Source organism: Cladophialophora carrionii (genome assembly GCF_000365165.1).
Source record: "Cladophialophora carrionii CBS 160.54 unplaced genomic scaffold supercont1.4, whole genome shotgun sequence".
In the NCBI taxonomy this organism is placed as follows: Eukaryota; Fungi; Ascomycota; class Eurotiomycetes; order Chaetothyriales; family Herpotrichiellaceae; genus Cladophialophora; species Cladophialophora carrionii.
The window spans coordinates 382,076-408,542 of record NW_008481829.1 but is presented as its reverse complement, the minus strand read 5'-3'; the positions used below and the strand labels follow the sequence as shown (position 1 = coordinate 408,542).

Below are 26,467 nucleotides of genomic sequence, written 5' to 3'. Positions count from 1 at the left end.
ACTCAGTCGGGATAGTACTGTAGCAGCAGCGGCAGCAGCAGTAGCAGCCACATCCTTTAACTTACAATACCGATTCTGATTCTCGTAGGTCGTCGCTGGCGTCGATACAGCATTACAAACCACCTCAACATGACATTGCGCTGTTCCCAAACAAATCTCCTTCTGTCCACCGCGTCACCAGTTCTCCCAGACAGCATCCGGGAGAACTGTCCGCATGACCCGCCAATGCCCGATCGCGCTCTGAGCCTGCCACTTCTCTAGCTCCTTGGTGTGTCCATGCTTCAGTATTCCACCCTCGCGGACAAACTCCTCGGGCATGATTTCGTGTTTGGGAAGCAGAAACGCCCGTCTCGCACCACTACCCAGGAAGTCCGCTGCCACGGGTTTACGGAACCTGACGGGGATATCCTGCTTCCGACAGAAGAAGACCATGTTTGTGAAATCGTCGGGCCTGACCCCCGGCGCGGGTGCCTCGTCTTCCCTAAAGACTCGGCACGAGGGAAACACGGATGTGACGGTCCGGTAGATCAGGGACGACGCCGGCATCGCCAGGTCTCCTGCGTAGTTGATGGCGATGACTCCATCTGGCTTCAACAACATGTGCAGCCCGGCCAGGAACTCGGGGGTGAAGAGCTCCACGGGCTCGGCGCCGCCCGTGAAGACGTCGTGGATGATGTAGTCGTAGGAATCTGCTTCGGACGCGTTCGCCGTGGTTACGGCGTGGACGGCATCGCCGATGTAATGGCTGTGGTTGTGGGGGAAGTTGAAGTACTTGAGCGCGAATTCGTGCACAACCGGGTCGAGCTCCATGACTGTGGTGTCGACGCCATGTTGGATCAATGCCGACGGGGCCGTCCCTACCCCGAGCCCGACGTTCAAGGCGGTCTTCCGAGGGCTCCTCGGCGCGGGCTCTGCGAGACGGACAGCCTCGAGCATCACAAAGACGGAGTAGATGGGCTCGCCGACTCTTCGGTCGACGCCGCCCTTCTTGGGTGGCGGCATCTGCCATTCGCCGCCCAACAGGCTATGGTCGCATCGCATCACACGGAATCCCTTCTCGTTGTCCTCCAGTACGGAGATGTATCCCGTGATGGACTCCTTCCGCTCCAGAAGGGTGTAGTGATGCAGTGCTAGTGTGTTGTTCAGCACTTGGGTCGTCCGCGAAAGGCCACAGTGGGGATTCGCTACCATGGTGAAAGCCACAGCTGGGAGCGAGGGCCAGAGGACACTGCTGGGCAAGACCATGCCGTACAACGACGCCACGATCAAATGCATCCCGATACGCGACCTCAGGAAACCAGGTCCGACGGCGGACGAGACGAATCCCTTGCCAGCGTGGTGCAAGATGCTGAAAAGCACGAACAAGCCCATCGACGGCGCCGCCTCACCGAGACTCGAGTCGGATCTGCCGATCACGCTGTCGAAGGATTGCATGGCAACGTAGATGGACATCGTCACCACCGGGAAGCAAGTCAGGCTCTCTGTAACCACGGGGCCCAGTGGGTTTCCCAGCGTGGAGCTGAATCGGAATAGGAGAAACTGTATGGTCGGCACCCAGAAGCAAAACGGGGTGATAACACGAGAGACTCGCCGAGGTAGATGGCCCCGAAGCAAGTACGCAGCCAGGAAGGACGCGGTGAGTCCATATGGATGATAGTGCCGAGAAGGAATCTCCCCGTAGACGGGGGACAAGTTCAGCTGTGACACGGGGGCATACAGTGCTGCGAGAAGCACCAGTTGCAGGGCTGTGCGCACTCTTGAATCACCCAGGGTCGCGAAGATAGACCGGGGCCTCTCGAGTGTCTTTGGCAAACGTTGCTGCGTGTCGGGGATCGATGTCTCTGTCGCGGTTTGTCTTCTGTCCTTGGATTCATGGCCGGGCTTAGCGGATCGTTTGGCCATGTCTGGCGCCGAGCGAGACGCCTGTTCACGATCCAGAGATTGAAGAGGATGGATTTGGCACCGGTGACCAGATCACAATGTTATGTATATGCAGATATATCGGTTCGAGGCACGACGCGCCAAAAGCTTGGGGTTGCTGTGTCTGTAAGCTTCATGTAGGAAAAGTGACCAGTGACTCCACCACCTCGCCGACGCCACTAGACTGTATGGACTGTATCTTGCTCAGCTCGCCTCCACACCTTATGGTTTCAGGCTGGGCTATGCGATCGCCCTGGGAGACGCGCTGGTGCGCAGCAAGATGCTTAAGCACAGGTACTGGTCTCGAATCTGGTCCAACGAAGGGTATTCTACATTTCGACGGGCATATGGATTCGACGCACAAGAACATGTCCAGCTATAAAGAGTCCGCCACGTTCCTTTGCAGGGGCGAATATCGCCTGCACTACACTACACAGGACCCTAACTGATGACAGACGTCCATGAGGTGTGTATGGTGCACAGAAATGCTGCCTCCTTGCAGGTGTTTTCCAAGCGGTAACAATCAACTGGCGCAATTTGTAAACCAACTCAAAACCAGGCTCGAATATATCTGACGCTGTACAGCCCGCCAGCAAGTCTCATGGACAACAAAGACACTCCAGCCCGTCATCCAAATCTGGGGTATCGAACAGGAAGAGAAAAGAAAATACCATCACATCCGGCCAGCCATGGACCCAACGACAATATGCTCTGAACGGAGTCGACCCATCGTCGAAGTCAAAGTCGAACCCTCAGTCACTTCCGACCCTTTCCATCGGCCCTACCGTCCGCTGCCCGTTCGTCTCGTCGTGTGGCCTCATTCACATTCGTCTCCCAACTTCCATCCCGGATCAAAACATGTAACCGTGCATTATTAGTATTCCACCGCTGTCTGTGCTCTGCGTCACGCTCATTGAGCCATTACCCCCAGCGCGATTCCTGAGTCTGCCGGATCGCTGCTAAGGAACCAGTCCTTCTTGTTGAACCTCCTGGCTTCCTTCTCGGCATCGACGTCGACGTCGACGTCAAGCCCGAGACCAATTCCGCTGTCGTCGTGGTTTCCGGGTCCTCGCCCTTTCACGGGGCTAGTCAGACCGGTGTGGAAACTAGGGAGATCTAAAGGGCCGCCATGTCTCAATTCGTCAAGATCAGCGTCTGTTGCATCGTCATCGATCGCAGTGGCCGCGTCGTCCATCACCCGCGTCGATGGGAGAGTGGGCGAGCTCTTGGGAGCGGTCACCGGCCTCTTCGATGCGCGTGAATCTTGTTCCATTTGAGCGCTCGGGCTGAACCCGGCCTCTCCTTCTGTCCGCTTTCTTTTCGTCCCACGAAAAGGCTCGTCAGGCAGCGACTGTGCTTGTCTACACTTGTCTTGCTCCCGTTCGTCTGCGATGGTTTGACTGTGGGAATCCAGCATGAGCCCTTCCATCTGTGTCATCCAGTCTAGCATCTGCGTGGTAAACGACTCGACGAACCACCACGACTGGTAGCTGTGGGCTACGCCTCGTCCCATCTGCGTCATGATGCTTTTCCATAGTCGTGTATGCCAATTGATCATACATTGCGGGTGATGACCGCCATACAATTGAGGCAGTCGCTCCAGCCAGTTGACCCATCGCTCCAGCAACGACATTGGATCGTCGGTGACCTCGGGCAGCAAGATTCCCACGGTGGCGACTGAGTCATCGTTGAGCAGAGTGGCGTATGCGCTCGTTGGGTCATCTTCGGCCGCGTGGACCAAGGGTTCGTCCACGGGATCCACAAGAGGCCGCATGTCGTGCTTGAGCATGCCACGGACCTTCTCGATGCTTTCCGGCGCCGGCATACTGTCCTCCAGCAGCTGGTCAGGGTCCACGATGGACATCAGATCCAGCCACATCTGAGTTCTTTGTTGTGGGTCTTCGAGCATCCGACTGAACTGTAGGGTCGCCGTATTTGCGCCCTTCAGCTTCTTCAACACGTTCACAAAACGTTGCGCGGGGACTATCTTTGCGACGATGACATGCACGGGGCATTTCTCTTCGAACGCTGATATGAGGTGACCGACCAATTTCGTCCCGATCCGGTCAAAGACATTCCACACAACATCAGGGACGTTCTGTAGGGCCAACGGAGCAATAAACCGGACAATCTGCTTATACATTCGCATGTCGCACTCTTGGATCCAAGGGGCTAAACATGGCATCGAGAACACTTTGGAGACTGGCACCGTCATCTTGCCATTGAAAGCCGAGTGGTGGTTGAAGAATGGCTTCTCCTTGCATTTTCGGAACGCATCGATCACATCAATGCAGTATGAGCGGTATAGATGGAACAATGCTCGGGCAATGGCTGCATCGTAGATCTCACCTTCGAGGTAAGGATGTATGTCCGGGAAGTCAATCGGTGTGTCTTGCGATGAAGTCGCCGGCAGCGACAGGGAGTTGGGGGTTGGCATTCCAAGGTAAGATGCCATGCTCCCTGGCAGATGTCGCCGAATTGATGGTAGCGCAGCAACGACGTTTCCAGGCATTGTCTTGACGGGGAATCGGATGGTAGGAGTGTCAATATACTTGCAATCCAGCCTCTCAGACGGTGCATCTTGTGCGCTCGACTCATCTTCCGCCGCAGTGTCCGCTTCCTTGGACAAGAACGCGGCACTGGGAGCAGGAAAGTCAGCAGTCTCCATGGTCGCCCTTGACATAGGTCGGTCCAGGGAGGGAGAGATATGAGACTTGAAAACCTTGGTGGCATCCACGTTTGAAGCACGCCGTTCATCTTGATTGCCGCTCGACGTCCCAGGTCTCTCGATAGGAGGGGCATATGGCCGGTCATCATCGTCCATTACCAATGAGAGATCAACGTAGTGGTATTTTGATTCGCCTCGGACGCCGAGTCTTCTGGTTTGCACATTGGGAAAGATGATGCGCACGAGCTTTCCAAAAGATGCCGGGTTGAGAGTTGGGACACGCTCATTGCCGCAGCGCTCCGTGTATCTCGTAAAAACACGATCGCGGCGGACTGAGTTTGCAGATCTCTGACAGCTTTCTTGGAGCCTGGGAATGTGAGTGATAATCCAAGTGGCCGGCGTGAGGGTCTTACCAAAGCATCGCGAAGACCTGTTTGGCCTTTTCAGATTTTCCTCCAGCGCCTTCGTTCCTCTGGACTTCGGCCGCAACCTCTTTCAATGTCTTGCCCTGATATTGAGCCAGAAGCCGCCGCAATTCTTGGTCGTTGGCAACACTCGAGGCAGCGCCTTTTCTTCGCTTGGCACCACCGTTCTCATTGTTGGAGTCTTCAGGCGCTGGGGATCCTTCAAACTGTTCCGAGTGATGGCGGATGTGATGCATGTGTTGATGGCCGATGGAATACTGGGGTACGCCATGGGGGTATTGCATCGGATATTGTTGCATCTCTTGGAATGCTTGTTGTGACATTGGACGCATCTCATGTGGCATTCCCGTGGCCGGATCTATCGGCTGTTGATGAATATGGGCATGTTGATAATGCATCATCATCTCGTCTGGACTGGGACCATAGATGCCACCAGCTGCATGAGCGCCATGTTGCATGAAGAAAGCGTTTTGATCGAGAGGTATATTCGGATCGTCCGGTTGTTGTTGTCTAGGTGGCAGCGTATGCGGCTGATGCGCGGGTTGAAAAGCAGTGCCAACACCCACGGATTGTAAGCTGCTCGTAGACGCTCGAGACTTTGGGCGCGGCTTCTCTTGTTGCAAGAGTTGGGCATTGCTCAAAGCGGGATCATTCTGGTCTGGAGTCTCCTCCACAGACTGGGTTGGCGACTGCGCCATGTCGGCCTCTTCTGCGATAAGTCCACCGTCAGGACGAGAACAAATATCTCTTTGTACTTGATCCCCTTGGAGTGGTTGCGTGAAGGAGAGGTGCGCGTCTTGGAAGTGTCCGAGTAGGCTCGCAGCAGAAGAGGTGGGCTTTAGAGTTCGAGCGATCACAACACAGCATCTGAGCGCACACAGAGGTCGACGGGCTCTGTCGAAGGGTGCGGGCGTGTCCGTGACTCCGCGAGCGATTGCGGGATTGAGTAACTCGCGTCACGGTGCCAGTGAAGATGCACTGCTCGATGACGACCCGTCTTCACAGCGTCGGATCAGTTCGCGTGGTGGCTGTCGAGGCTGAGATGCCAGTGGCTTGTGGTTTGTGTATGTCGAGTCGAATCCGAGATGTTGACTAGGTAACGACCGGAAAACAACAGAGAACACGGCGGAGCATGGCGGCTGGAATGCACTACGGAGGACGAGAACGCGCCTTTCACCCTTTTCAAGTGGAGACTAGTGGGCCGCGTGGGGTCGAGTCAAGTGGTGACTTGCGAGACCGTCACCGACTGATGAGCACCGGACCATCACAGCCCATCAGGCGATGTGGACAGGTGCTCCTTCCTTGTGCCTCAGAGCTGGAGCAGCCGCCCACTCCAAACTCCAACAAAACCCAACGTCATCTCCTTCATCTGTTCGTCCATCGCACATTTGGTTTGCACTTTGCATATTGCGACTTCGCAAGCTTCCATCCACATCCAGTCTCTCCTGCTCATCGATAACAATCTATATTCCCTCGAGGATTATTACCTGACCGCTGTCAAGATGTCGTTCCAAGACAAAGCCCAACACCAAATCTCTCAGATCGATAAGGAGGTATGTGAGCACATGTCAACCCAGGCACCCGGATTCCCATTGTTACATTCAGCACGTCACCGTCCATCGTCTCTCCATCTCATCGCAGACTGCGTTGTCGCAGATGACTGAGCTGACTCCTGGTGTCTGCAGCTTAGCAAGTATCCTGTCCTCAACAATTTCGAGAAACAGACCAACGTCCCCAAGGTCTACGTCTTCCTCGGCCTCGTTGGTCTGTACTTCTTCCTCGTCTTCTTCAACATTGGAGGCGAATTTCTCGTCAACTTTGCCGGCTTCATTATTCCCGGATACTACTCCCTCGAGGCGCTGTTCAGCAGTAACAAGGTTGACGACACTCAATGGTTGACGGTATGTTAGGCCGGTACTTCTCCAATGCCAAAAAAACTGACGTCGGCCACAGTACTGGGTTGTCTACGCCTTCCTCACCGTTTTTGAGAGCATCATCAACGCTGTCTACTGGTTCCGTAAGTCGCACCACCTGAATGATCATTCAACGTTCACTCTAATGGTCGTATCAGCATTCTACTACGTCTTTAAATTCATCCTGATCTTGTGGATGGCCCTGCCCGTGACCAACGGCGCCCAGATTGTCTTCCGATCCGTCCTCCACCCAATCTTCTCGCGTTTCTTCCAAGGCCAAGGCACCACATCCGGCGATGTCCGCAACAAGGCCGACGCCGCTTTGAAAAGCCAGTAAACGACTCAAACAGTCGTTGTCTAGCTTTGTGCAGGAGGTGAAAGAGATCGCGGACTCTTGATGCGATCAATGACGAGACGACAACAAGATGATATCACCAGACGACAAGATATGCGATGAGGGGACATGACATTGGTGAAGACACCCCGACGACAAAGTAGGTGCAGAGCTGCCCATGGATGATGAAGAGGGCGTGCGGAGAGTTTTCATACGGCTTTTCTCAATAGACCGGTTGATCTTGCGTGTCTTGAAGCGGCAGCGACGACGGAATATCGATTTGGGCGCGAGTGGAATTAGTGGCAGCAATCAACAGCAGAAGTAGTTGCGCAGTCATGGCCATGCGCAATGAATTCAATACAACGCTTTTGCTCTATATCTTTCTATTCGTGAGAGAATCCCGCTCGTATTCCAACTGCAAGGCCAGCAGAATGCCTCGTACAAATGAGCGATGGCAACGAGCTTCAACTCCAACCCCCCACAAACCCCCTCTCAGCACTCTCCTGCTGCTTAGGATTGACGTATATCCTGTATGGGAAGGGGTTTTGATCACTGGTGGTGATTGGGGGGATATGGTCCTTATCCCGGTTCACAATGGCGACGATTTTCATGGCCGTCTTCTGTAGAGACGACTCCATGGCGCGGCGGACCTTGATTCGGTCTATATCATCGCGTGGGTGAGCATTTCCAATGACACAACATGGCAGTGGTGCAGGAGGGTAGACAATGCGAAAAGGATAGTCTCACCAGCTTCACTCCTAGGTCTCGCCACGATGACCTGCACGCACCACTCCTCCCAGCAAACTTCCTCCTCCGTCTGCCCTCCTCCCCCTAACCTGCCTAGCCATCCTGTTGTAATGCCTGTCCTTCTCCTCTTTCGGTCGTAGAATCTCACCACAATCTCGCCTCTCGAGCCGCCTGACGCGGCTGATAAGCTGGATGGGCCCGTCGAGGACTGGGGCGTGAGCTGGGATATGAGGAGGTTGGTGTGCGAGTCTATTGCTGTGGAGATTTCGGGCGGGTCGAGGATGGAGGGAAGAGTGATGGGGAGCGAGTGTTGCGAGTGTGACGAGGTGTGCGCGTGCGAGGAATGCGAAGATGCTGTAGGCGTGTATAGGGATGGTCGGATGGGCGGGAAGTAGCGGTGGAAGAAGATTGTATGCAGGACTCCTGCTCATGGAGGCCTGTCAGGTTTGTTTCTCTGTGTAGCTTGGTACCCTTGAAGAGCAGCGAGCCCGCACGGCGCACCTTTGACTATGTCCCTGACAAAAGTCTGGTCTGCGAAGACTTCGAGGATGTACTCGCGAGGGCCTTGGTCCATGGTGACAGGCTGCGACGTTTGCGCCAAAAAATATGCTGTGGCCTGGAATCCCTGGGTACAATAGCGGGGCTGGGTTGTGTGTGTATGTACACAATTGCGCGGGAAGAGCGAAATGCGTGGCAGCCAGGAACTGGCGCCTTGTAAGAGCTGTCAGTTCAAGACATGGTCGTCGGCAGACTTCAACGGATGCGCCGTATGCGCTGGTAACTGCTCGCACTGATAATACTACTCATAAAGGGAGTCACAACGAGGTCCGCTGAAAACTCACATTCATGTTCCTTCCATGGTGGGGTCTACCGGGCAGGAGAGGTCATCCCCGGCTAGCGAAGGCAGGCACATCTCCGGGTAAAAAAGGGCCCCTAACAAAAGTGCCACCAGTGCCCCTACCGTGTGTTACGTAGTTGTGAGCTTACCTAGAACGCGCTTATTGGTTAAGAAGATGGTTCCCGCTGTGCCCCCCAACAAGCTCTCGCCATGATCTGATCCTTCCAGCCTTGAAGCCGAGGCACCAGCCACAGGTTCTTCTACCGATCAATTCGACAAATGTGATCAGGTCAACACCAGTCGTGTCTCAATCTGTCCGTTCGCCTCGGCGCATCTGCTTCTTATTGACACGCCTGTCCTGAGCTCCCTGTCGCTTGCTGCATCGCTGGCGATCATGTCCTATCCGTCGACACCCTGTACCTGAGATACGGTACACTTCATCCCTGCTGGTCAAAATGATATCAGCCACACGTCGCTGGTTGCGGCGGCATCGCACCGGGATAGCCATCGGCGCGGGAATCGCTGGCGCAGGATACTTGGCCGCTCAATATGTCATTGGGAAGGTCAATGAGGCGCGAGAGCGCATGCAGATGGACAGGATCGCGAAGGAGAAGTATGGCGTAAGGTATCCTCAATCCCTGACATGCGCTGATTCCATATCCTTAGTATCCGACGGCGATTCGAGCAGAACCAGACCGATTGTACCATCACAGTCCTTGCCCTGCTGCCCACTCTCACCGACAATATCGTCGAGGATCTCCCCGTCGAGCAATTGACTCATGAACTGCAACAGAAGAAAGCCGAAAGATTGGCACGTGCCGCAGGAGAAGGGAAGTCCGAAGCCTCGTCCATGCTTGATGGCGACACCGCAAGCATGTCCAGCTTTCAGACGGGAAGCTTTCTGCATACCAGTCAGTTTCCGCTCAACGGAAGCCAGTCGACGGGTCCCCGGCGAACCAAGGCCCAGCTCTGGAATGAGTTGAAGGTGACTTCGCTCACAAGGGCATTTACGCTGATCTACAGCCTGTCGTTACTTACGATACTCACAAGAATACAGTTGAATCTCCTTGGCCGGCTGAACTACCTATCCTCGGTCATTTCGCTAGCCCAGCCCCCACCACCGGGCAGAGCGAACTCTATCTCCCTGGAAGATCATGATGATGGGAGCGCAGGAGCCGGGTTTGGGAACGACTTCGAGACGAACCGAAGATATCTGACCTTTTCATGGTTTTTGCTGCACAAAGGGTATGCCCAGATCCTGGCGAAAGTCAGGCAAGCAGTCGAAGAGGTATTTGGAGGGATTTCGCCCAGTGAGGGAATCACTGCAGCTAGACTGAGTGATCTGGTTCTCGAGGTGCGGAAGAAGGTCGAGGGCAGTTCGGAGCAGGAGAGGTATGCTACGAGGTGGCTGCCATATGTGCTGCCACCAAAGGAAGAGGAGGAGGCCGTCTTGATTGAGTCTGGCGTGATCACTCCGCCTGCTACCTCACCAGGTTCAGAGTCACTGCACCAGGAGCACGACGAAAGTAGGCACGTCTCAATCCACATCGACACATCCACAGGACCGTTGCGTCAGTTGCTGGACGAGACGGCCGATCTGATCGACTCGCCTACTTTTACGAGAATTCACACCCTGCTACTAGGGTCGATGTTCTCACACCTCATCGACGCTCGAGTTATCGAACAGTCATACCCACAACAGCGGCCACACTCGCCCTCATCGTCAATTTCCAGCGCACCACATCCGCGCATCCAAGAACTTGACTCGGCCGTCACCGTCGTGCCAGGCGAGCCGCGTGTCAAACTCGCCAATATACTGGCCGTCATCACGCGCCAGGCACACGCCATCGGTAACGGCAATAACCCACCTAACGAATATGTATCAACTGCAGAGGCAGAAGTGAAAGAGCTCGAGGCTTTTGCGGCGGTCATCTACGCGAGCAATATAGACCACAGTCTGGACGTCGGTCAGCCGAATCATGACGAGGGAGGACTGAAGGCTTCGGATGGAATTGGCGTTAGTGACGTCGGTGCCGAACCCGTGAATGAGTTGATTGAGAGTAAGCTGGAGAGTGCGTGGACCAAGGTGACTGGGTCGACTTCCTTCTCGTCCCGGTGATGGAGTGTGGAACAGGTGCTTATAAGATATGAAGGGTTAACGGAGATGGGAGGACCTACCGCAAAGAGTTCTCCTGTTGTCGTGTCCCTGACGACACAATACTCCAAAGGCTACAATGTCATGACTGTAATCAAGCTCCGTAACATCATTATAGTAACAGCTCCTTCATGCCGTTCGCTCATCCCTCAGCGGCATGTCCCCGCCTCTTCCCCTGGCGGAAGCTGACGCCGATTCGCGGACCGACTCCAACTTTTACATTTTGTGAACAACTGTCACGTCTGTCTTCGCAGGTGGCATCAGTGCCCACCCAGGCCGCCTGCATTCCCTTCGCATGGCCCTGATACCCCGTTGACAGATATTGCGCGGTCCTTGCGACCACTTTCCTTCCTTTGTTTGCCTCCTCTTCCCCGCCCTCCTTCATGGTCAACGAGGCCGTACCGCCCATGGCTTCCTCTGGGCTGGACCGCCCGATCGGCATGGGCGGGCATTTTATGAACATCTTCCGCGACGACGAGTGGTTGAACTGGCGCATGGTGCCTTTCATTTTGATCTGGGCTGCCTTTGCGGTTGTGTTAGTGGTACGTTGCGGGCTGCGGGCTGCGGGCTGCGGGCTGCGGGCCTCAAGCCTTGTCTTCCCTGACACTCATGGAGCAGAAAGCAATGTTGGCTGACGTACAGTGTCCGCACAGGTCTGGCTGTTCATGTACTTTTTCGTGCCCGAACCGCGAAAGCCCCGCCCCTCAGAGAAGACGTACACAACGGTGGATAAGACGGGGGATGTCACGGACCCGGAGCCTCTACCCTGCTGGTACGACGACCTCCTACGACGATATTACAGGGCGAGGCAAGACCGGCCAGACCGGACCATGGACATGGAGAAGGACTTTGAGCCCGAGCCGGCGGAGGTGTTTCTCACGCTGGTTATCCCGGCGTTCAACGAAGAAGACAGACTATCAGGCATGTTGGAGGAGGCTGTGAATTTTCTACAAATCGAGTACGGTGGGGGCCGCGACTCGTCAAGCTCGACGGCCATGCAGGACATACCCGAACACTCTCCTGCCAAAGCAGACATTGACGCAGCCGGCGCGCGACACAGGAAGCAGGCCAACGGCGTCGCCTCAAATTCAAACTCGGCACACCTCGCCGGGTGGGAAATCCTGCTCATCGACGACGGCAGTACAGACCACACGCTGCTCACCGCGCAGACGTTTGCCCGCGCGCATATCCTGCCTCCCCACCCACGGCGTGACTCGGGCCCCTGGACGCACCGCTCCCCACAGGGGGTGAAGATCCCGCCAGGCTCGATCCGCATGGTCTCGCTAGAAGAAAACCGCGGCAAAGGCGGGGCCGTGACGCACGGCATGCGCCACGCGCGCGGGCAGTACGTGCTGTTCGCGGACGCGGACGGCGCGTCCAAGTTCTCGGACCTCACCAAGCTGCTGGCGGCGTGCCGTGGGATCGAGGACGCCAAGGGGCGAGGCATCGCGGTCGGGTCGCGCGCTCATCTCGTCGGGTCCGAGGCCGTGGTCAAGCGCTCCCGGCTGCGCAACTTTCTGATGCACGCGTTCCATCTCCTCCTCTGGCTGCTCACGCCGCCGGCGACGGCGCGCATCAAGGACACGCAGTGCGGGTTCAAGCTGTTCTCGCGGCCGACGTTGCCCTTCATCATCCCGCACATGCACATGGAGGGGTGGATCTTTGACGTCGAGATGCTCATGCTGGCCGAGAGTGCCGGCATCCCTGTGGCGGAGGTGCCGGTCGGGTGGAGAGAAGTGGTGGGCAGTAAGTTGAACGTGGTCAAGGATTCGATCGGCATGGCGTGGGGGTTGGCCATACTGCGCATTTGCTGGGGGACGGGGATTTATCGACGGTAGCATCGAGCATTCAGCGTAGTGCACACGGCGTCGCTATGGTCACGGGGATGACCGTGGCTGGCGTCAATTAGATCTGGATCAATCGGGGTCTAGTTTGGTAGGCATCGTGACGACGCCCGGTCTATTGCCATCTGCATGACCAGATGAAGGATAGAAAATAAAGTTATAGATCGGTGAGGATCTGATGATGAGGTTGGGATTGAGTGATGGGCACTTGTTACTCCTTACAGCTCTTCCCATTGCGGTAATCAAACATCGGATGGAATGAACTGTAGCACAACACAGAAGCCTACTTGTGCCGCGTACTACTCAGAAGTACTCGGTACCTAGCTACGGCAGTTAGAAGACAGTGGTGACAGAGGGCGAGTGGCTATCCAGCACTGCGTCTTTGAGCCCACGTCGCGTCACCGAATCTTCATCGGCCCTTCACTGCCCTAGGTACTCGTACTCCTTACTCGTACTATGTATGTATCCGTCCCCGAATGCGCCAATCTGAGGCGCGGGTTTTTGTTCCAGACTGAATAGAGTAAGCTCGCGTGGCTCGTCACTTTAGCACGTCACCGACGTCATGCTGTTCATTCATCGTTCACTTTAAGGTTCCAAATCGCAGGACTTCGACAGCCCTTTCACGCCGATGATACAACGAGCATTTCTCGGTTGAGCAGAAAGTGAAAGACCACAAGACTTGCTCTATTCCTGTTGCTTTTCGTGTCCCTGATCTGCAGAATTCCTCTTGCTGTTGCTGTTTCTATTGCTGTTGGCCTCCCCTCGATTTCAACCGAGTTTCGCGTTCTGGCACGACATGAACATGGGCACCACATGTTGACCGTACGCTCTTCATCCTCCCTCCTCCTCTGGCGGGGTGCCAGACTACAGCTCCGAATCACGAGAGCGGCCAACATGGCGGGTGATAAGATGTCCACTTACGCGCCTCATATGGCGAAGAATCTCTCCATGGAGACAATGGTATGTGATTATTTTGTTGGTTGTGTAGTTGTGGTTTGACGGTTGGATCTTACGAGCGTTTGTCCCTCGAGCTTGTCTCTTGAGCTCTTCTCTTGAGCTCTTCTCTTGAGCTTGCTTTTGAAAGTTATATTTTCAAGATATACCCTCGGGCACATTCTTACCCTAGATCTACCTACACCCTGCACTCTCCTGCATATCTCACGCTGGTATAACTTGCTAAACCCCATACCTTCCAGGACGTATCCTCTGCAAAGTGGATCACACTCAAAAAAATCCAATACCTCGACCCACAGGGGAAACAGCGGGTATGGGAATCCGCAGAGCGTCAGACCAGACCAGCCAACAGCGAGACCGACGCAGTCGGCGTGGTCGCCGTGCTGAGGGACCCCAGCCCTACGGGGAAGGGGAAAGAAACCTCAGACTCAGCTTCACCCTCAAATTCAGGCCCCCGCCTGCTCCTGCAGAAACAGTTCCGCCCCGCGCTGGGCAAAGTGACGATCGAGTCGCCGTCGGGATTGGTCGACGAGGGGGAAACGCCCGCCGAGGCCGCAATTCGCGAATTGAGAGAGGAAACCGGGTACGTGGGCACCATCCCCGACGACGCTACAGCCGCGGCGGAGGGCTTCGTCATGTGGAACGACCCGGGGTTTTGCAACACCAACACCAAGATGATTTTCGTGGACGTCGACTTGTCGGATCCGCGCAATCGGGATCCCAAGCCCGAGTTGGAGGAGGGCGAGTTCATCGAGTCGTTCACCCTGCCGTTGGACAGGCTGTGGCAGGAGTTGAACAGGCTGGATGGCGAGGGGTATGCTATTGATGCGAGGGTGGGAGGGTTGGCGCAGGGGATGGAGATGGCGAGGCAGTGGAGGGACGCGCTGGGGAAGGAAGGAGATGGCTCGAAGAGGGGGTGATTTACAGAGTGCGAAATGCGTGGAAGGACTTATGTACGTATATGCAGTGGACGGCACTTGCTGGCGGCAGCATACCGTGATGAGGGCATAGACACTGGGGCCAAGGACAGGACGCTCGCTTTCTCTCCCTCGCTGTCGGGTAGATGGCCTATCGACATCAAACTGAGGCAAGACGGAGTACTATTGCGTATGGCTTGTGGTCAGATTCATAAACTTGGATGCCGCTGGCATTTTCTGCCCAAGAGACGAAGCTTCACGACAGGGCTCCGCATCCTGAAGGTCGTTGATGGCGCCGAACCTATATTCGTGACGTTCTCCTGACTGCACCGACGCATTTATTGTCAACGTGTAGCTTTTGTTCATTCTGCCACCAATCGTGTCCAGGACCGTGGCTCGCAGTCGCGAAGGGCCTGCGCAGGTGTTCTCTTCTTCCAGGACCCGGCGTTCCTGAAAGGTTATCGTCGAATGCTGGCTTTCTCCGAAGACATGACCAGTACAACTCGGCTTAGACGATATGTGTGCGACAATGAGATTTGTCTCTGGGATGATTACCGCCCGTTTCCCTGTCCACTGGCGTCGGAATCCAGATGATGGGGCGGTCGCAATGTATACACGGATTTTTCGAGACCAAAGGGGGAGGACCAGTCTGGACATGGACACCGGCTCAGCAACCCGGGCAAGGCATTCCACACATGATCAGCTTGATTAAGGATCGCTAGCGACCCTGTTGTGGTTTTACACCTCGACCACGGCTGTGCCCGTAATTGACCCGAAGAAACCCGGGACCGGACATGGCTGTCATGAGTTCCTAGAATCCATAAAGGTGGGAATCCACAAAGGTGGTCCCTAGCATCACGACATTTTGGAAGCCCTGCGCCGCTGCAGAGTCACGGCCAACTCAACCGTATCGCCTTTTGTTCCTGGGTCCCGATTGTAGCCTCAGTCAAGGTCCTTTCGACTTGGGAGAATGAGGACGCAACAGCTATCCACACTCATGGGTGCCCCTGCTTTCTTGACGCCAGCCGAAGCCGAGACAAGTACGTATCGGGTAGGAGGCGTATAGCCGGGCCTGGCTGTCCTGGATGGTAGACGAGCTTGATTGCATCCTCCTCCCCTGGCGGCACTGTTGGCGGAGCTGTTCCGTCCCCACGCACATTTTGGCCGAATCGGGAAATGTGGAACCCCCGAGCGTGGCCTACGCCGTAACCTGGGGTTTTGGGACAGGGTTCCGGACGGGGCTTAGAGCATGGAGAGAGGTCGTCTGGACAGTCCAGGTGGCAAACCCGAGATGAGTGCTGATAACATCGTCGTAGACATAAAGCCGGGCATCGCTCGCACGAACATTGCCTACCATCACCGCCAGTATATCACCAGAGTTGCCCTGTGATTGATTACCCTCTACCTCAGCCTCTAGTTCTCCAAGCCGCGATAGCAATCGGTATGGGAGAGACCGAGGGGCCAACTTCTGAGATCGACACGGCCAGCAACGACTCGGGCAAGGATGGGAAGGAACAAGAAGGGCCCCCTGCCGGCGGCCATGATGAATACTCTCCACCAGAGGCATGTTGCGACGTCCTAGTAAATGGCAGTCTCTGACAACTCGACCACTTAGCTATACAAAAGTTTCAACTGGATGTCAATGCTTGCGGCATGTGTCTCGTTGATGGCGACGTGGGAAGCCTTCTGCTCCACCATGGCCGCAGGACTGATTAGTGGTGGTCCCGTAGCGTTGGTTTATGGCTTCATATGTGAGCTCGCTTCCCCCTATTTTTCAAATATTCTCTGACAAGTCGACTAGTGGCATATTCAGGAACCATTGCTATGGCCTTGTCGTTGTCCGAGGCTGCTTCAATGTGAGTTGTGGCCACGTTGTTGAGGCATGAGGCTTATAGGTCACAGGATCCCGTCTGCAGGCGGACAATATCATTACGTCGCCGAGCTCTCCCCCTCCTCGATCGCCCGTCCTCTGAGTTGGGCTGCGGGCTGGGTGACCATGTTCGGATGGCAATCGGTCGCTGCCAGCGCTCCGTTTCTCGCCGGGACCATGATCCAGGGGTTGATTGTGCTCAACGAACCTTCATACATCTACAAGCGCTGGCATGGAACCCTCCTCTACTGGGCCGTCCTTGTCCTTTCCCTGGCAGTCAACGTCCTGGGCATTCGGATCCTCCCACACGTGGAAAACGCGTCCATGGTCCTTCACCGCCCGGGCTGTCGAACCCAGTAACTTAGGCTTCGCCCAGTCCCCCACATTAGATACTGAGTATGCAAGATAACATGCACTAATATGGCCTCTTTGCATCCTCTCGCTTCGCCGAGCACACGACGTTGTCCAATACCTTCCGGCTCGGATTCCTTCTCACAACATCTCCCGTGAAATGCGACGAAACCAAGCCGTCCTGCCGACAGTGTGCTCTCAAGAGTTTAGAATGTCCGGGATACGCTCCTCGGTGGAAGTGGTCGACCAAACATGAACGGCGGTCCGGCCTCCAGATTCGACGTGCTCCTGTTTCCAAGAAGGCGAGGGCCAAGCCATCCGCATCCGGTTCAGAAGATATTACTCCAGAAGTAGATCAGCAAGAGAGTGTAGGGACGGATTGGGTCGACCATCTCCAGCATGTAGAGTCCATCACGGAGGACCTGGATACTGGCGATGCCGTCGTCGGTGCTGAGGCAGAGCGAGCGTTGTTGAACGAAGATTGGGATAATGTTACTTTCCAGGCGTCCACTTCTCGAAGCCATTGTATCACAACACCTGGACAGCCCTGCTTCGCCCTGGCCCAGTGGTCATGGCAACCTTCAGACACCATCCTCAGCAACGTCCAGGTTCAGGTGGATTTCTTCTCTCAGCAGGTATGCAAGGCCTTGACAGCGATCGACTCGATGAACAACCCATTCAGGAGGGTGGCCTTGTCGCGGACAAAGGACTCTCTTCTGTTTTTCTCCTTGTGTCGCTACCTCACTGCGGCTTTCCTGAACTCGAGTGCGTCGGACGCCACCAGTGCTTCGGTCGTGCAGAACGCCCAGACCGAAACGTTGCAACGACTGCACAGTGCCGTGGCCCAGCTAGACATGCTGACGCGAACAAAGGTCGAGGACATCTTGATGGCCATCATCATGTTCGGGCTCCGCATCTACGAGGCTCGCAGGACACTCCTGAAGCGTCTCCAATCGATCCGCGAGATCTTGCCGTACAGTTTGCTCGAGCTCGTGCAAGAGCTCGTGCTCAAAACGTGGGACGCCGGTGACAAGGATAACCCCGAAGTCTTCTGGATCGATGTCATGATTGAAAATGAATCGAAGTTCCTGCTAGTATGAGATACAGTATTCCCTTGTCCCCATCCTGCACGCTGCACGCCTCAAAAGATCACGCATCTACAATCTTCCCCGTCTTCACTTCGCGCCGCGTCTCGTCTCGTCTTGATGGCCTCTAGACTTGGGATGCCAAGGTCGCCTCCAGATTTCGTACATTGTTGCAGGGACCAGCGACTCGCGACCGTTGAAGTAAATTGAGTTGCCGTGGGACGGGGAAACCCGGGCATATGATATCGCATCATCTCGTAACTGTTGCTTCAGCGAAATGACGATCAATCAGCCCTTGAGCAAGGCTGTTCTAATATGGTCTGGCGTAAGAATGAACAGCCTGGTCTCCTGTCTTGAACGGTCAAGAGACTGCCGTATCCGCAGCCTGCCATCCACGTCAGGCGACCGAATATTTGGAGAAGTGAGGGAGAGATTCTTTGACAGAGAGGCAAGAAGCCCATATCATCGCGAATCAGCTCACAGTGAAGAGTATTCCTCGGTATTGAGCCGCATCATGTTCCATTGAGCTCGCGAAGGTCGGGCAATGAGACCGAGACGCCCAGTCTGGGTAGGCGCCTGAGCTCTTAGATCACGATGAAGCGGTCCAATGATAGATGTACAACTTCTGCACCCGGAGAAGAAAGCAGTCTCATACTAAGCTCTGTGTGAAGGCACGGACCACGTCCAGCGATGTGAGACAGTGCTGGTGCTAAGGAGCGCCAAGAGCAAACCTCTACAAGACCCCTTGAAACCACATGCTGCTTGCCACCTGCGACTGACCTGCTACCTGAGCAAGCGGCGCCATATCAGCACTGTTATCCGTTCTGAATAGTCTTTCTCAGCCATGGAGATAGGCTAGATTCTGCCGAAGAGAGCACCACACGTCTCACCCGCATTCTCCCCTGGTCCCCATCCCGGTATGAACAGGTTCTGACACCAACATTCCCACTGATTCTTCAAACCCTGGATGCACGTGTTGGTGACTGCATCATCAGAGCACTTGGTGTTGCTTGAGAGAATCTTGAGTTCGTTATTGTTCTTGCAGGTCATGACGCCACTGGCAGAGCTGAGGCCACAGAGTCAGCATGAATTTATCGCAAGATGCACGCTCGTTTACCATTCGCAGTTGTTCGCACAGTAGTCCCCCGTTAGGCCCGCACAAGTGGGACTTGATATTCCGCGTCCGAAGCCGCCTTTGATTGCTTGACACTGCGCGCCGCAGCCGTCATTGCCGTCTTGAGGTATCCCGAGAATAGTGGGTAGTGCGAGGCCAGCGCTGGATGCAAGAATAATCAAGAAGATAGAGCACTTCATGTTTGGACTGAAATCAGGTGGACTCGGGGGAAGCTTCTTCCCTTTCCAGCCAGCAAGTTCAGCTCTTATCCAGGATGTCTGTGGTGAAAGTCTGTTTCGCTGAGATAAAGTCTGGTAGCACGAGAGGATGGAAGGGAAGAGTCCTGCGCAAATGATGAGATAATACACATGAGATTTGTCATAGTGAAGTAACCAATATCTTGCGTGATGAGCTCTGCAGCCGTGATAACTGCCTCGTGATAGCAACATGTCCAAGAGTGGTGCAAAGTGTGGTGGTGAAAATGGCCTCATAAGTGAAGAACATGGTTGTGACAGGATTCTGAGCACTGTGACATACAACTGAACATCGCAATACCACGAAGGAATGTTGCATCGAGCACGATTGAAGTATTGTCGCCAAATGTGAATGACAATGTCCTGCACCACAGAGGGACTGTTCAAGGAGAGTATAGCGAAGACCTAGCACTGCCTCATGGCATCAGACTTACACCCTTCGGCCATATTCCCGCCAGTGTGGGCAGATAGGGTGCTCGAAGGATGTGAAAGAGCAGGAAGGGTGGTGATTGAAGCATTTCCACTGCGAGCGCAGAATCATCCTGCTGGTTCGTCAAGCTTGTTTCTCGTTTGAACGTCTCACTGCCTCAGTATCCATATTGCACGATTTGCTTGGCCAGCCCACGGAACTGCTGGTTGGAAGCAAGCACAAATGCGCCGGTTGTGATGGAGAGGAACGTGAAGGAAGACGAAGAGGATGGAACAAACGAGAGAGCAACGGTTCAGTGAGAGTTTGACAGCATCTAGCAAGTGTTGATCCAGTGTCACGTGATTATGTTACCAGAAATGTAGTCACGTGCTAGGCCCGACAATATCAGCGTCACTCATGATTCCATCCTCTGTCGTTGCTCCTGCCATCATCGGCCTGTCAATCATCATGATGTACAGATTAGATTGTTAGACCACCATCTTCGTCACCTTGTTTGTGATTGCACATTCTCCCATGGCGGTGGATTGACACATCGCAAGATAAATGGCGACATCACACCACATAGGTTTCTATTTCAGTCTGTCGCATGCCGACCCTCAACATGGCAGCAATGGGCCCCATATATCAGAGCTGCTGTGCGCTCATAAGATCGCCTCACAGACCTGCACTCAAAGCTGCTGTGGTTGCGGTCTCCAGCACACGACGTCGACTTGGCATGGCTTTTAAATCAACACTGTCAACAGGAGGACATGACCGCGCGCACTTCTCAACATCCTCAATTTCAAACAGGCTCCCATTGCATGATCTGCCTCCGCAAACCTCCTTTCGTCTTAAGCAGACACCGGCGCGAGAACTGCTCTGTCTTGAATGGTCCCAGCCACCTCGTAATATCCTGCTGATCAAGAAGGACTGCTCAGATTCGACGGCTGATGCCCTCGTCGAGTTCAACAGGCATGTGAGAAGTACCTACCCCAATGTGAACACTCTGGTCGAACCACGGGTCTCAGACGAGCTCGGAAGTGACTTACTCGAGCAACACTTTACGCTGCCAGCGTCTGATCAATCGAGACACCAATACCATGAAAAGGTCGATCTTGTCGTCACCTTTGGTGGCGATGGCACGATTTTGCACGCATCGTCACTGTTCGCGACAGCCACCCAGGTGCCTCCCGTTCTTTCATTCAGCATGGGTACACTGGGGTTCCTGAGCGAGTGGAAGTTCTCCGAATACAAGCGAGCCTTTCGGGAAGTTTATATGTCGGGTGCTGCTTCAGAGCGTCACGCTGTCATCCAAAGTGATCCTGCGGCCAATTCTGAAGCTGCTCGGGATTTCACAGGCTGGTCGTCGGTGCGCGGGAAATCCATGGGTTCAGCAAGAGGCGCAAGAGTCTTGGTTCGACAACGCCTGAAGGTCGGCATATTCGACGCAAAGGGGAATCGACTGAGTAGCAACGGAGATGGCAAGAGAGACTTTTTGCACGACATGTACGCCATGAATGAAGTCATTCTCCACCGAGGTCGAGATCCTCATCTTGCCATTGTCGATGTCTACGTTGGGGGAAGATTCCTCACCGAAGCCGTTGCTGACGGTATGATCATATCGACGCCGACTGGAAGCACCGCATACAGTCTCAGCAGCGGTGGGAGCATTGTCCACCCACTCGTTAGCTCCTTGCTCCTGACACCTATCTGTGCCCGAAGCTTGAGTTTCCGACCTCTCGTTCTTCCGTCCACGACTCCCATCACTCTGAAGCTCAGCGACAAAAACAGGGGTCGCGAGGTCGAGGTCAGCATTGATGGAATGAGACGCACAGAGGGTATTGGGGTGGGCACAGAGCTTCGAGTTTCAGGGGAAGAGATCCAGACCGAGTCGGGTGTCTTCACTGGTGGCATCCCTTGTATAATGCGAACAGGCAGTGCAGGGGCTGACGGGGACGATGGCTGGGTAGGCGGGTTGAATGGCCTGCTCAAATTCAACTATCCTTTTGGTGAGGAGGGATGAGGCAGAGCGAAGGAATCAACCAACACGCTCAAGAGTTCACTGCGCGAGGCAGTGATGAATATGGCTTTCAGTTCACCCGCGCAAGGCGGCCCCGGATGCACTCAATGGAATGGGGTGTTAAGCATTGTCAGTTTTCACTTCAGCAACAAAGCCGACTACTGCCACTACCGCTGCTGTCACTGCCTTCCTGACGTCGCACTCTGAACAGCTATATCTACCTCCGATCGAGCCGCATGAAATTCTTATTCGGACCGCTACACCAACGCTTGTCATCTTTTGCCAAACCGCCTTCGACTTCCTGATTGACAGTCCAGATCTCTGGGTTAATCTCTCGTCCTATTGAGCTTACCATCGACCCCGATCTCTAGCCCAGTACGCTTTTGGGTGCCTCAACAGCGAGTATCAACCCCCCAAAAGCCTCTTCTTCAAACTCTCCTTGCGGTTTACTTTCACACTCGATATCAACGCCAGCAATCTCCTGCCACGCTGAAGACGGCAAGAACCTGGGCGACCACCCTCCCTTCCACATCTTTGGAATCAGCGAGAAACATGGCATCTCAACGAGTTCAAACCCAGCTCTCTCGGCACCTCGCCCTCAATGCTGAGAACATCGTGGTCCCCCGGACCGCTCCTATAACAAATATCCTACCAAATCCTCCAAACCAGCCTGTGTTTCCAACCTACAGCATGGGCTACAGGGCAGGTATAAAGGTCGTCCGCCAGGCGATACCTGCACGACCTGCGGATGGCCAAGGCACCCACCACACCTACCACATGGCAACCCACGGCAACCTTCATCCAATCCTCTTGCAGATGGAGCCTGCTCCTAATCCGATCGCTGGTGTGGTTGTCCCAGATCTCATCGAGGAAGCGACCAATCAATTTGTCCTGGGCAATGATGGAACTCCGCTCAGATATTTCGGCCATCTGCCACGATGGGTTCATCACGACGTCTCGGGGATGTTGATCGAGTTGTGGATGCGACTCGACCCACGCGTTGAGATGCGGGACATTTTGAACCGCATCAACGCCCATCCTACAAAGAAGACGATCGGACCGAGTGGCTACAACATGAAGCGGAGCCGATTTAGAGAGACCATCGATGTGCCTCCTTTCACTACGGGTCGCCAGCACCCTTGTTCGTTCGAAATCGATGTTATCAACAACCAGACTTGCGAGCAACTTCTGCTCAACACTTGCATGCTCGTTGATCTCCCCAGTAACCGCATGTTCAAGCCTGTCATGGCCAGCGACAGAGTGATCCTGGGTTACGTCGATAGCTGTCTGCCTCTCGATTATTTCTTGCGAGGCTTCCCGACACCGATCCCCATTCCTTCGGATCGTCAAAACATCGCCCTACAGCTGCGATCGCGCCTCCAGACCCTCGCAGTTCGCTGCAATCTGGGCAACCAATTGCAGAACTACAAGAATCTGCCGGAGAATTTGAAACCGACATGGTGGCAAAAGAGTCCAGATCCGCAGGGCCCGCTTCCCATCCATCAAGTTGACAGCCTGACGCACAATGAGTGGATCGCCCAGCTTTGCCGACAATATACCGGCATGAGCAGGTCAGGCACGCAACGCACGAATTCCATTAGCCCCGCGCCGGTGCGCACTCCTGTGGCTTTTGTCCCCTCTACGCAGTGGGCACTGCGGCCACCATCTCTCCAGGCACCTCCCGCACCAGTCGCACCATTACCAGCAGTTGACCAAGACTTGGTGAATCCAGCTCGGCCGCTCGTGGGAGAATGGCACGAGAGGAACTCCGGCGGCGGCATCTCCTACTATGTGGAGCCTGCGCACCGCCGTCCCGACCGCCGGATTTAGAAGTGAGGCTACCGTTGACACGGGCGACCATCCGGACGTAATTAGTACGCGGAGGTTGTTAATGAGATGCCTAGGGGATGCATTGGCCAGATCGCGCATGGAGGGAGTTGCGTCTGAGAGACGTCGAATAGGTGATGTTACTGCCTCTGATGGCCGCCGAGGGCAATGTATATGTCTTCATTGGTGGACGGCCTGTACTCAGACTTCCATTTCGCTGTATCACAAAGACTCGGCTAGGCAAATGAGCGGCCTAGATGCAAAGAAAATCCTCGATCCATTCTTTCCCTTGTTGTACTACTACGCGGCTACGGCGGAGGTCATATAGGCTGTCTAGATGGACGGATATCGTTCTCTTTGCTCCTTCTACAGCGAGAGATAGGTAGATAGGCCGGTGCAGTGTGAGCAAAGAACCCATGACAACATGTCCTTTGAGATGCAACAGAACTCCTTCGCCTGCGAAACCCCATCGTTTCCCGCCTTCTGCACGTCAACTGGAGTAGACTTTGCACAACAGTACATAGTAACTACTGTGATTCGGCACAGCTTCGAGACGAAGCTCCATCCACCACGCCCAAGAGGCGACGAGGCTCTCTAGCACACAAAACCGTAAAGCGGTCCTTTCAGTCTGATGTCCGAGCTCGTAGGGTGCCTTGCGTTGTGTTGTGGATTGGATGGAACGTGTTGCGTATGGGCCACACAGACGTATGTAGTACATTCAAGAGAGCTGGAGCTGGAAGGTAGAGGGCCGATATGTACAGCGCTTGATCTGGTTACAGTAGCTCACAGCTCTTGGCTAACTAGCTTCCAAGTCGTGAGCTTGCATGAATGGAGATGCAATCAGCAAAGTACTGTAGCATGCGTGATCGTGATGGTACAGTGGGCAAGTGCCACTGATTCAAGTCGATGGCTGTGGACATGTTCATTCTCAAACATAAGACATGCCCACGACACGCACACGTCGTGTGGCTCTTTCGGAGGACATGATGAATTCAACGGGGTCGGGGGGGCAGACCTGACTAGTATATAGTTACAGAGGCCTACGTAAACAATACGGTACTTTACCTAAGGGATTACGATCGATGACACCCCTTGGCGCTGTCAGGCCAAGTGTCGGGTAACCTTCCCAGTCACAGTCGCACAGGTGCACTTTCACGTGACTTGTATACCATTTGACGGTCGCGGTGAATAGTTGTTCCAGGACGCCCACGCTAAGCTGTTCTGAGCGACGAGGTCAGGCTTGATGGTGCCGTATGTAGATGCTTTCAGGGCAAACATATGGACATCCAGACGAGCGCTCTACCAGCACAACCGTTCTGCGGCTGCACTATTGGCCACTCCTGCACTAACTGTGCTGATTTGTCCGACTGAGATACACGCCATGGATCGCAGTCTGGATGAGACAATTGCTGAACGCCAGGTTCGTGGCTGTTCGCAACTATCAACAAGTCGAGACTAATGGCATCGAAGAGAGCGCAACCTCGCTCGCGCAGAGCACCTCCGCCTGCACGCCGTCGAGAATACAATCAGCCTCGCGATGGCGTCCGAAAGGTAATGTGATGTTACTGAGATGAGACGCATTTCCCAACGCCTGACTGTCGATGCCCAGGTCCGAAGCTCCTCCTTCTCCTCTGCGTTCGCCTGTCCTGGCAGTACGATTGATCGCCGCATCGTTTCGATCCGACTCTTCGACGCCCTTCAGGCCAGGGACAGTTTGAATTACCGCTAACCCAGATCTTCCTCCTCCGTAGTCTGCAAGAGACGACCGCGCGAACCTGGACAAGTAGGGTTGACGCCTCAACAGACACAAGACAAGGCTAAACGGTGCACAGTGACTGGGTCCACGACCGATACGATGACGAACCAGACAGTATGTGATCCTGGGGAAGAAGACGTTGTACATCGCACTAATGATTGTCCTCCAGGCCGCCGCTACGACCGGCCAAGAGAGCGGGCTAACCGTCGAGAGGATGATCGGTTCGCCGAGCACGACAGGTAGGAGAATTTGCGAGAAAGTCTTGTGTTATGCTAATGGGAACAGAAAACCCCTTCCTGCTAAACTCCGAGTCGACAATCTACATTACGACCTGACCGAGGATGATATCTGGGTATGATTGTGTCTCTTCGGCAAGCGCTTGTTGCGATGCTGAACTTGGTACAGGATCTCTTCCAACGCATCGCTCCTGTCCAGGACGCCAAATTGCGCTACGATCGTGCTGGTCGCTCTGAAGGAGTTGCATTTGTCACCTACGAACACGTTGCTGATGCCAGAGCCGCGATCCGCGAGTTCGACGGCGCAAACGCAAAGGGACAGCCGATCAAGCTCTCATTAATCCCACTTCCGAGACGAGATAACCCCTTTGACCGAGTGGAGAATCCCAGGAGTCTGTTCGACAGAATCGAAGCTCCGGCTAGCCGTGGACGGGGACGCAGCGAGAGTCCGATGGAAGACGTGGATGAAGAGCGCGGGAGTCGGCGCGGGCCACGACGAGGGGGTGGAGGACCGCGAGAACGAAGGAGTGACACGACGAAACCAGCGCCTGAGAACATCGATCGCTATATACCAGGGCAGCGTGACAGCCGCAGCTCAAGCCATCGTGGAGGAAGAAGACCGGGAGAGAGGCGGGAACGTGCGACCAAGGATTCGGATGGACACCGTCTGGTGGGTGGCAGACCACGAAAGACAGCAGAAGAACTGGATGCTGAGATGGACGACTACTGGGGCGGAGCCGGGAATGGAAGAGAAGCGGCTGACAGTCCTGGTCCAGGGGCTCAGGCGGCGGCACCTGTCGGCGGAGACGATATCGACATGATCGAGTGAT

General features: G+C 54.8%; 11 protein-coding genes across 11 annotated transcripts; 8 read left to right on the top strand and 3 right to left on the bottom strand.

The window, feature by feature from the left end:
* Positions 1 to 174: 174 nt before the first annotated feature.
* Positions 175 to 1,902, bottom strand: G647_04816 (uncharacterized protein; the record flags this gene model as incomplete). Its single annotated transcript, XM_008729153.1, has 1 exon — positions 175 to 1,902. One exon carries the CDS (start codon positions 1,900 to 1,902, stop codon positions 175 to 177), a length of 1,728 nt encoding a protein of 575 aa, XP_008727375.1.
* A 928-nt stretch (positions 1,903 to 2,830) lies between these two features.
* G647_04815 (uncharacterized protein) lies at positions 2,831 to 5,711 on the bottom strand (the record flags this gene model as incomplete). The annotated part of the gene is made up of 2 exons (XM_008729152.1): positions 2,831 to 4,955; positions 5,002 to 5,711. 2 exons carry the CDS (start codon positions 5,709 to 5,711, stop codon positions 2,831 to 2,833), a joined length of 2,835 nt encoding a protein of 944 aa, XP_008727374.1.
* Positions 5,712 to 6,515: 804 nt separating this feature from the next.
* Positions 6,516 to 7,263, top strand: G647_04814 (protein yop1; the record flags this gene model as incomplete). The annotated part of the gene is made up of 4 exons (XM_008729151.1): positions 6,516 to 6,566; positions 6,699 to 6,914; positions 6,967 to 7,030; positions 7,085 to 7,263. The coding sequence occupies 4 exons, from the start codon at positions 6,516 to 6,518 to the stop codon at positions 7,261 to 7,263; spliced, it is 510 nt and encodes a 169-aa protein (XP_008727373.1).
* A 461-nt stretch (positions 7,264 to 7,724) lies between these two features.
* Positions 7,725 to 8,581, bottom strand: G647_04813 (uncharacterized protein; the record flags this gene model as incomplete). The annotated part of the gene is made up of 3 exons (XM_008729150.1): positions 7,725 to 7,921; positions 8,008 to 8,433; positions 8,509 to 8,581. The coding sequence occupies 3 exons, from the start codon at positions 8,579 to 8,581 to the stop codon at positions 7,725 to 7,727; spliced, it is 696 nt and encodes a 231-aa protein (XP_008727372.1).
* A 719-nt stretch (positions 8,582 to 9,300) lies between these two features.
* Positions 9,301 to 10,964, top strand: G647_04812 (uncharacterized protein; the record flags this gene model as incomplete). The annotated part of the gene is made up of 2 exons (XM_008729149.1): positions 9,301 to 9,458; positions 9,512 to 10,964. 2 exons carry the CDS (start codon positions 9,301 to 9,303, stop codon positions 10,962 to 10,964), a joined length of 1,611 nt encoding a protein of 536 aa, XP_008727371.1.
* Positions 10,965 to 11,383: 419 nt separating this feature from the next.
* On the top strand, positions 11,384 to 12,838 carry G647_04811 (uncharacterized protein; the record flags this gene model as incomplete). Its single annotated transcript, XM_008729148.1, has 2 exons — positions 11,384 to 11,542; positions 11,654 to 12,838. 2 exons carry the CDS (start codon positions 11,384 to 11,386, stop codon positions 12,836 to 12,838), a joined length of 1,344 nt encoding a protein of 447 aa, XP_008727370.1.
* A 900-nt stretch (positions 12,839 to 13,738) lies between these two features.
* G647_04810 (uncharacterized protein) lies at positions 13,739 to 14,718 on the top strand (the record flags this gene model as incomplete). The annotated part of the gene is made up of 2 exons (XM_008729147.1): positions 13,739 to 13,804; positions 14,041 to 14,718. The coding sequence occupies 2 exons, from the start codon at positions 13,739 to 13,741 to the stop codon at positions 14,716 to 14,718; spliced, it is 744 nt and encodes a 247-aa protein (XP_008727369.1).
* A 1,693-nt stretch (positions 14,719 to 16,411) lies between these two features.
* Positions 16,412 to 18,036, top strand: G647_04809 (uncharacterized protein; the record flags this gene model as incomplete). Its single annotated transcript, XM_008729146.1, has 4 exons — positions 16,412 to 16,466; positions 16,517 to 16,571; positions 16,618 to 16,912; positions 17,038 to 18,036. 4 exons carry the CDS (start codon positions 16,412 to 16,414, stop codon positions 18,034 to 18,036), a joined length of 1,404 nt encoding a protein of 467 aa, XP_008727368.1.
* A 2,384-nt stretch (positions 18,037 to 20,420) lies between these two features.
* Positions 20,421 to 21,821, top strand: G647_04808 (uncharacterized protein; the record flags this gene model as incomplete). Its single annotated transcript, XM_008729145.1, has 1 exon — positions 20,421 to 21,821. The coding sequence occupies one exon, from the start codon at positions 20,421 to 20,423 to the stop codon at positions 21,819 to 21,821; it is 1,401 nt and encodes a 466-aa protein (XP_008727367.1).
* A 549-nt stretch (positions 21,822 to 22,370) lies between these two features.
* Positions 22,371 to 23,648, top strand: G647_04807 (uncharacterized protein; the record flags this gene model as incomplete). The annotated part of the gene is made up of 1 exon (XM_008729144.1): positions 22,371 to 23,648. The coding sequence occupies one exon, from the start codon at positions 22,371 to 22,373 to the stop codon at positions 23,646 to 23,648; it is 1,278 nt and encodes a 425-aa protein (XP_008727366.1).
* A 1,907-nt stretch (positions 23,649 to 25,555) lies between these two features.
* Positions 25,556 to 26,466, top strand: G647_04806 (uncharacterized protein; the record flags this gene model as incomplete). The annotated part of the gene is made up of 2 exons (XM_008729143.1): positions 25,556 to 25,753; positions 25,807 to 26,466. The coding sequence occupies 2 exons, from the start codon at positions 25,556 to 25,558 to the stop codon at positions 26,464 to 26,466; spliced, it is 858 nt and encodes a 285-aa protein (XP_008727365.1).
* Between the last annotated feature and the right edge of the window lies 1 nt (position 26,467).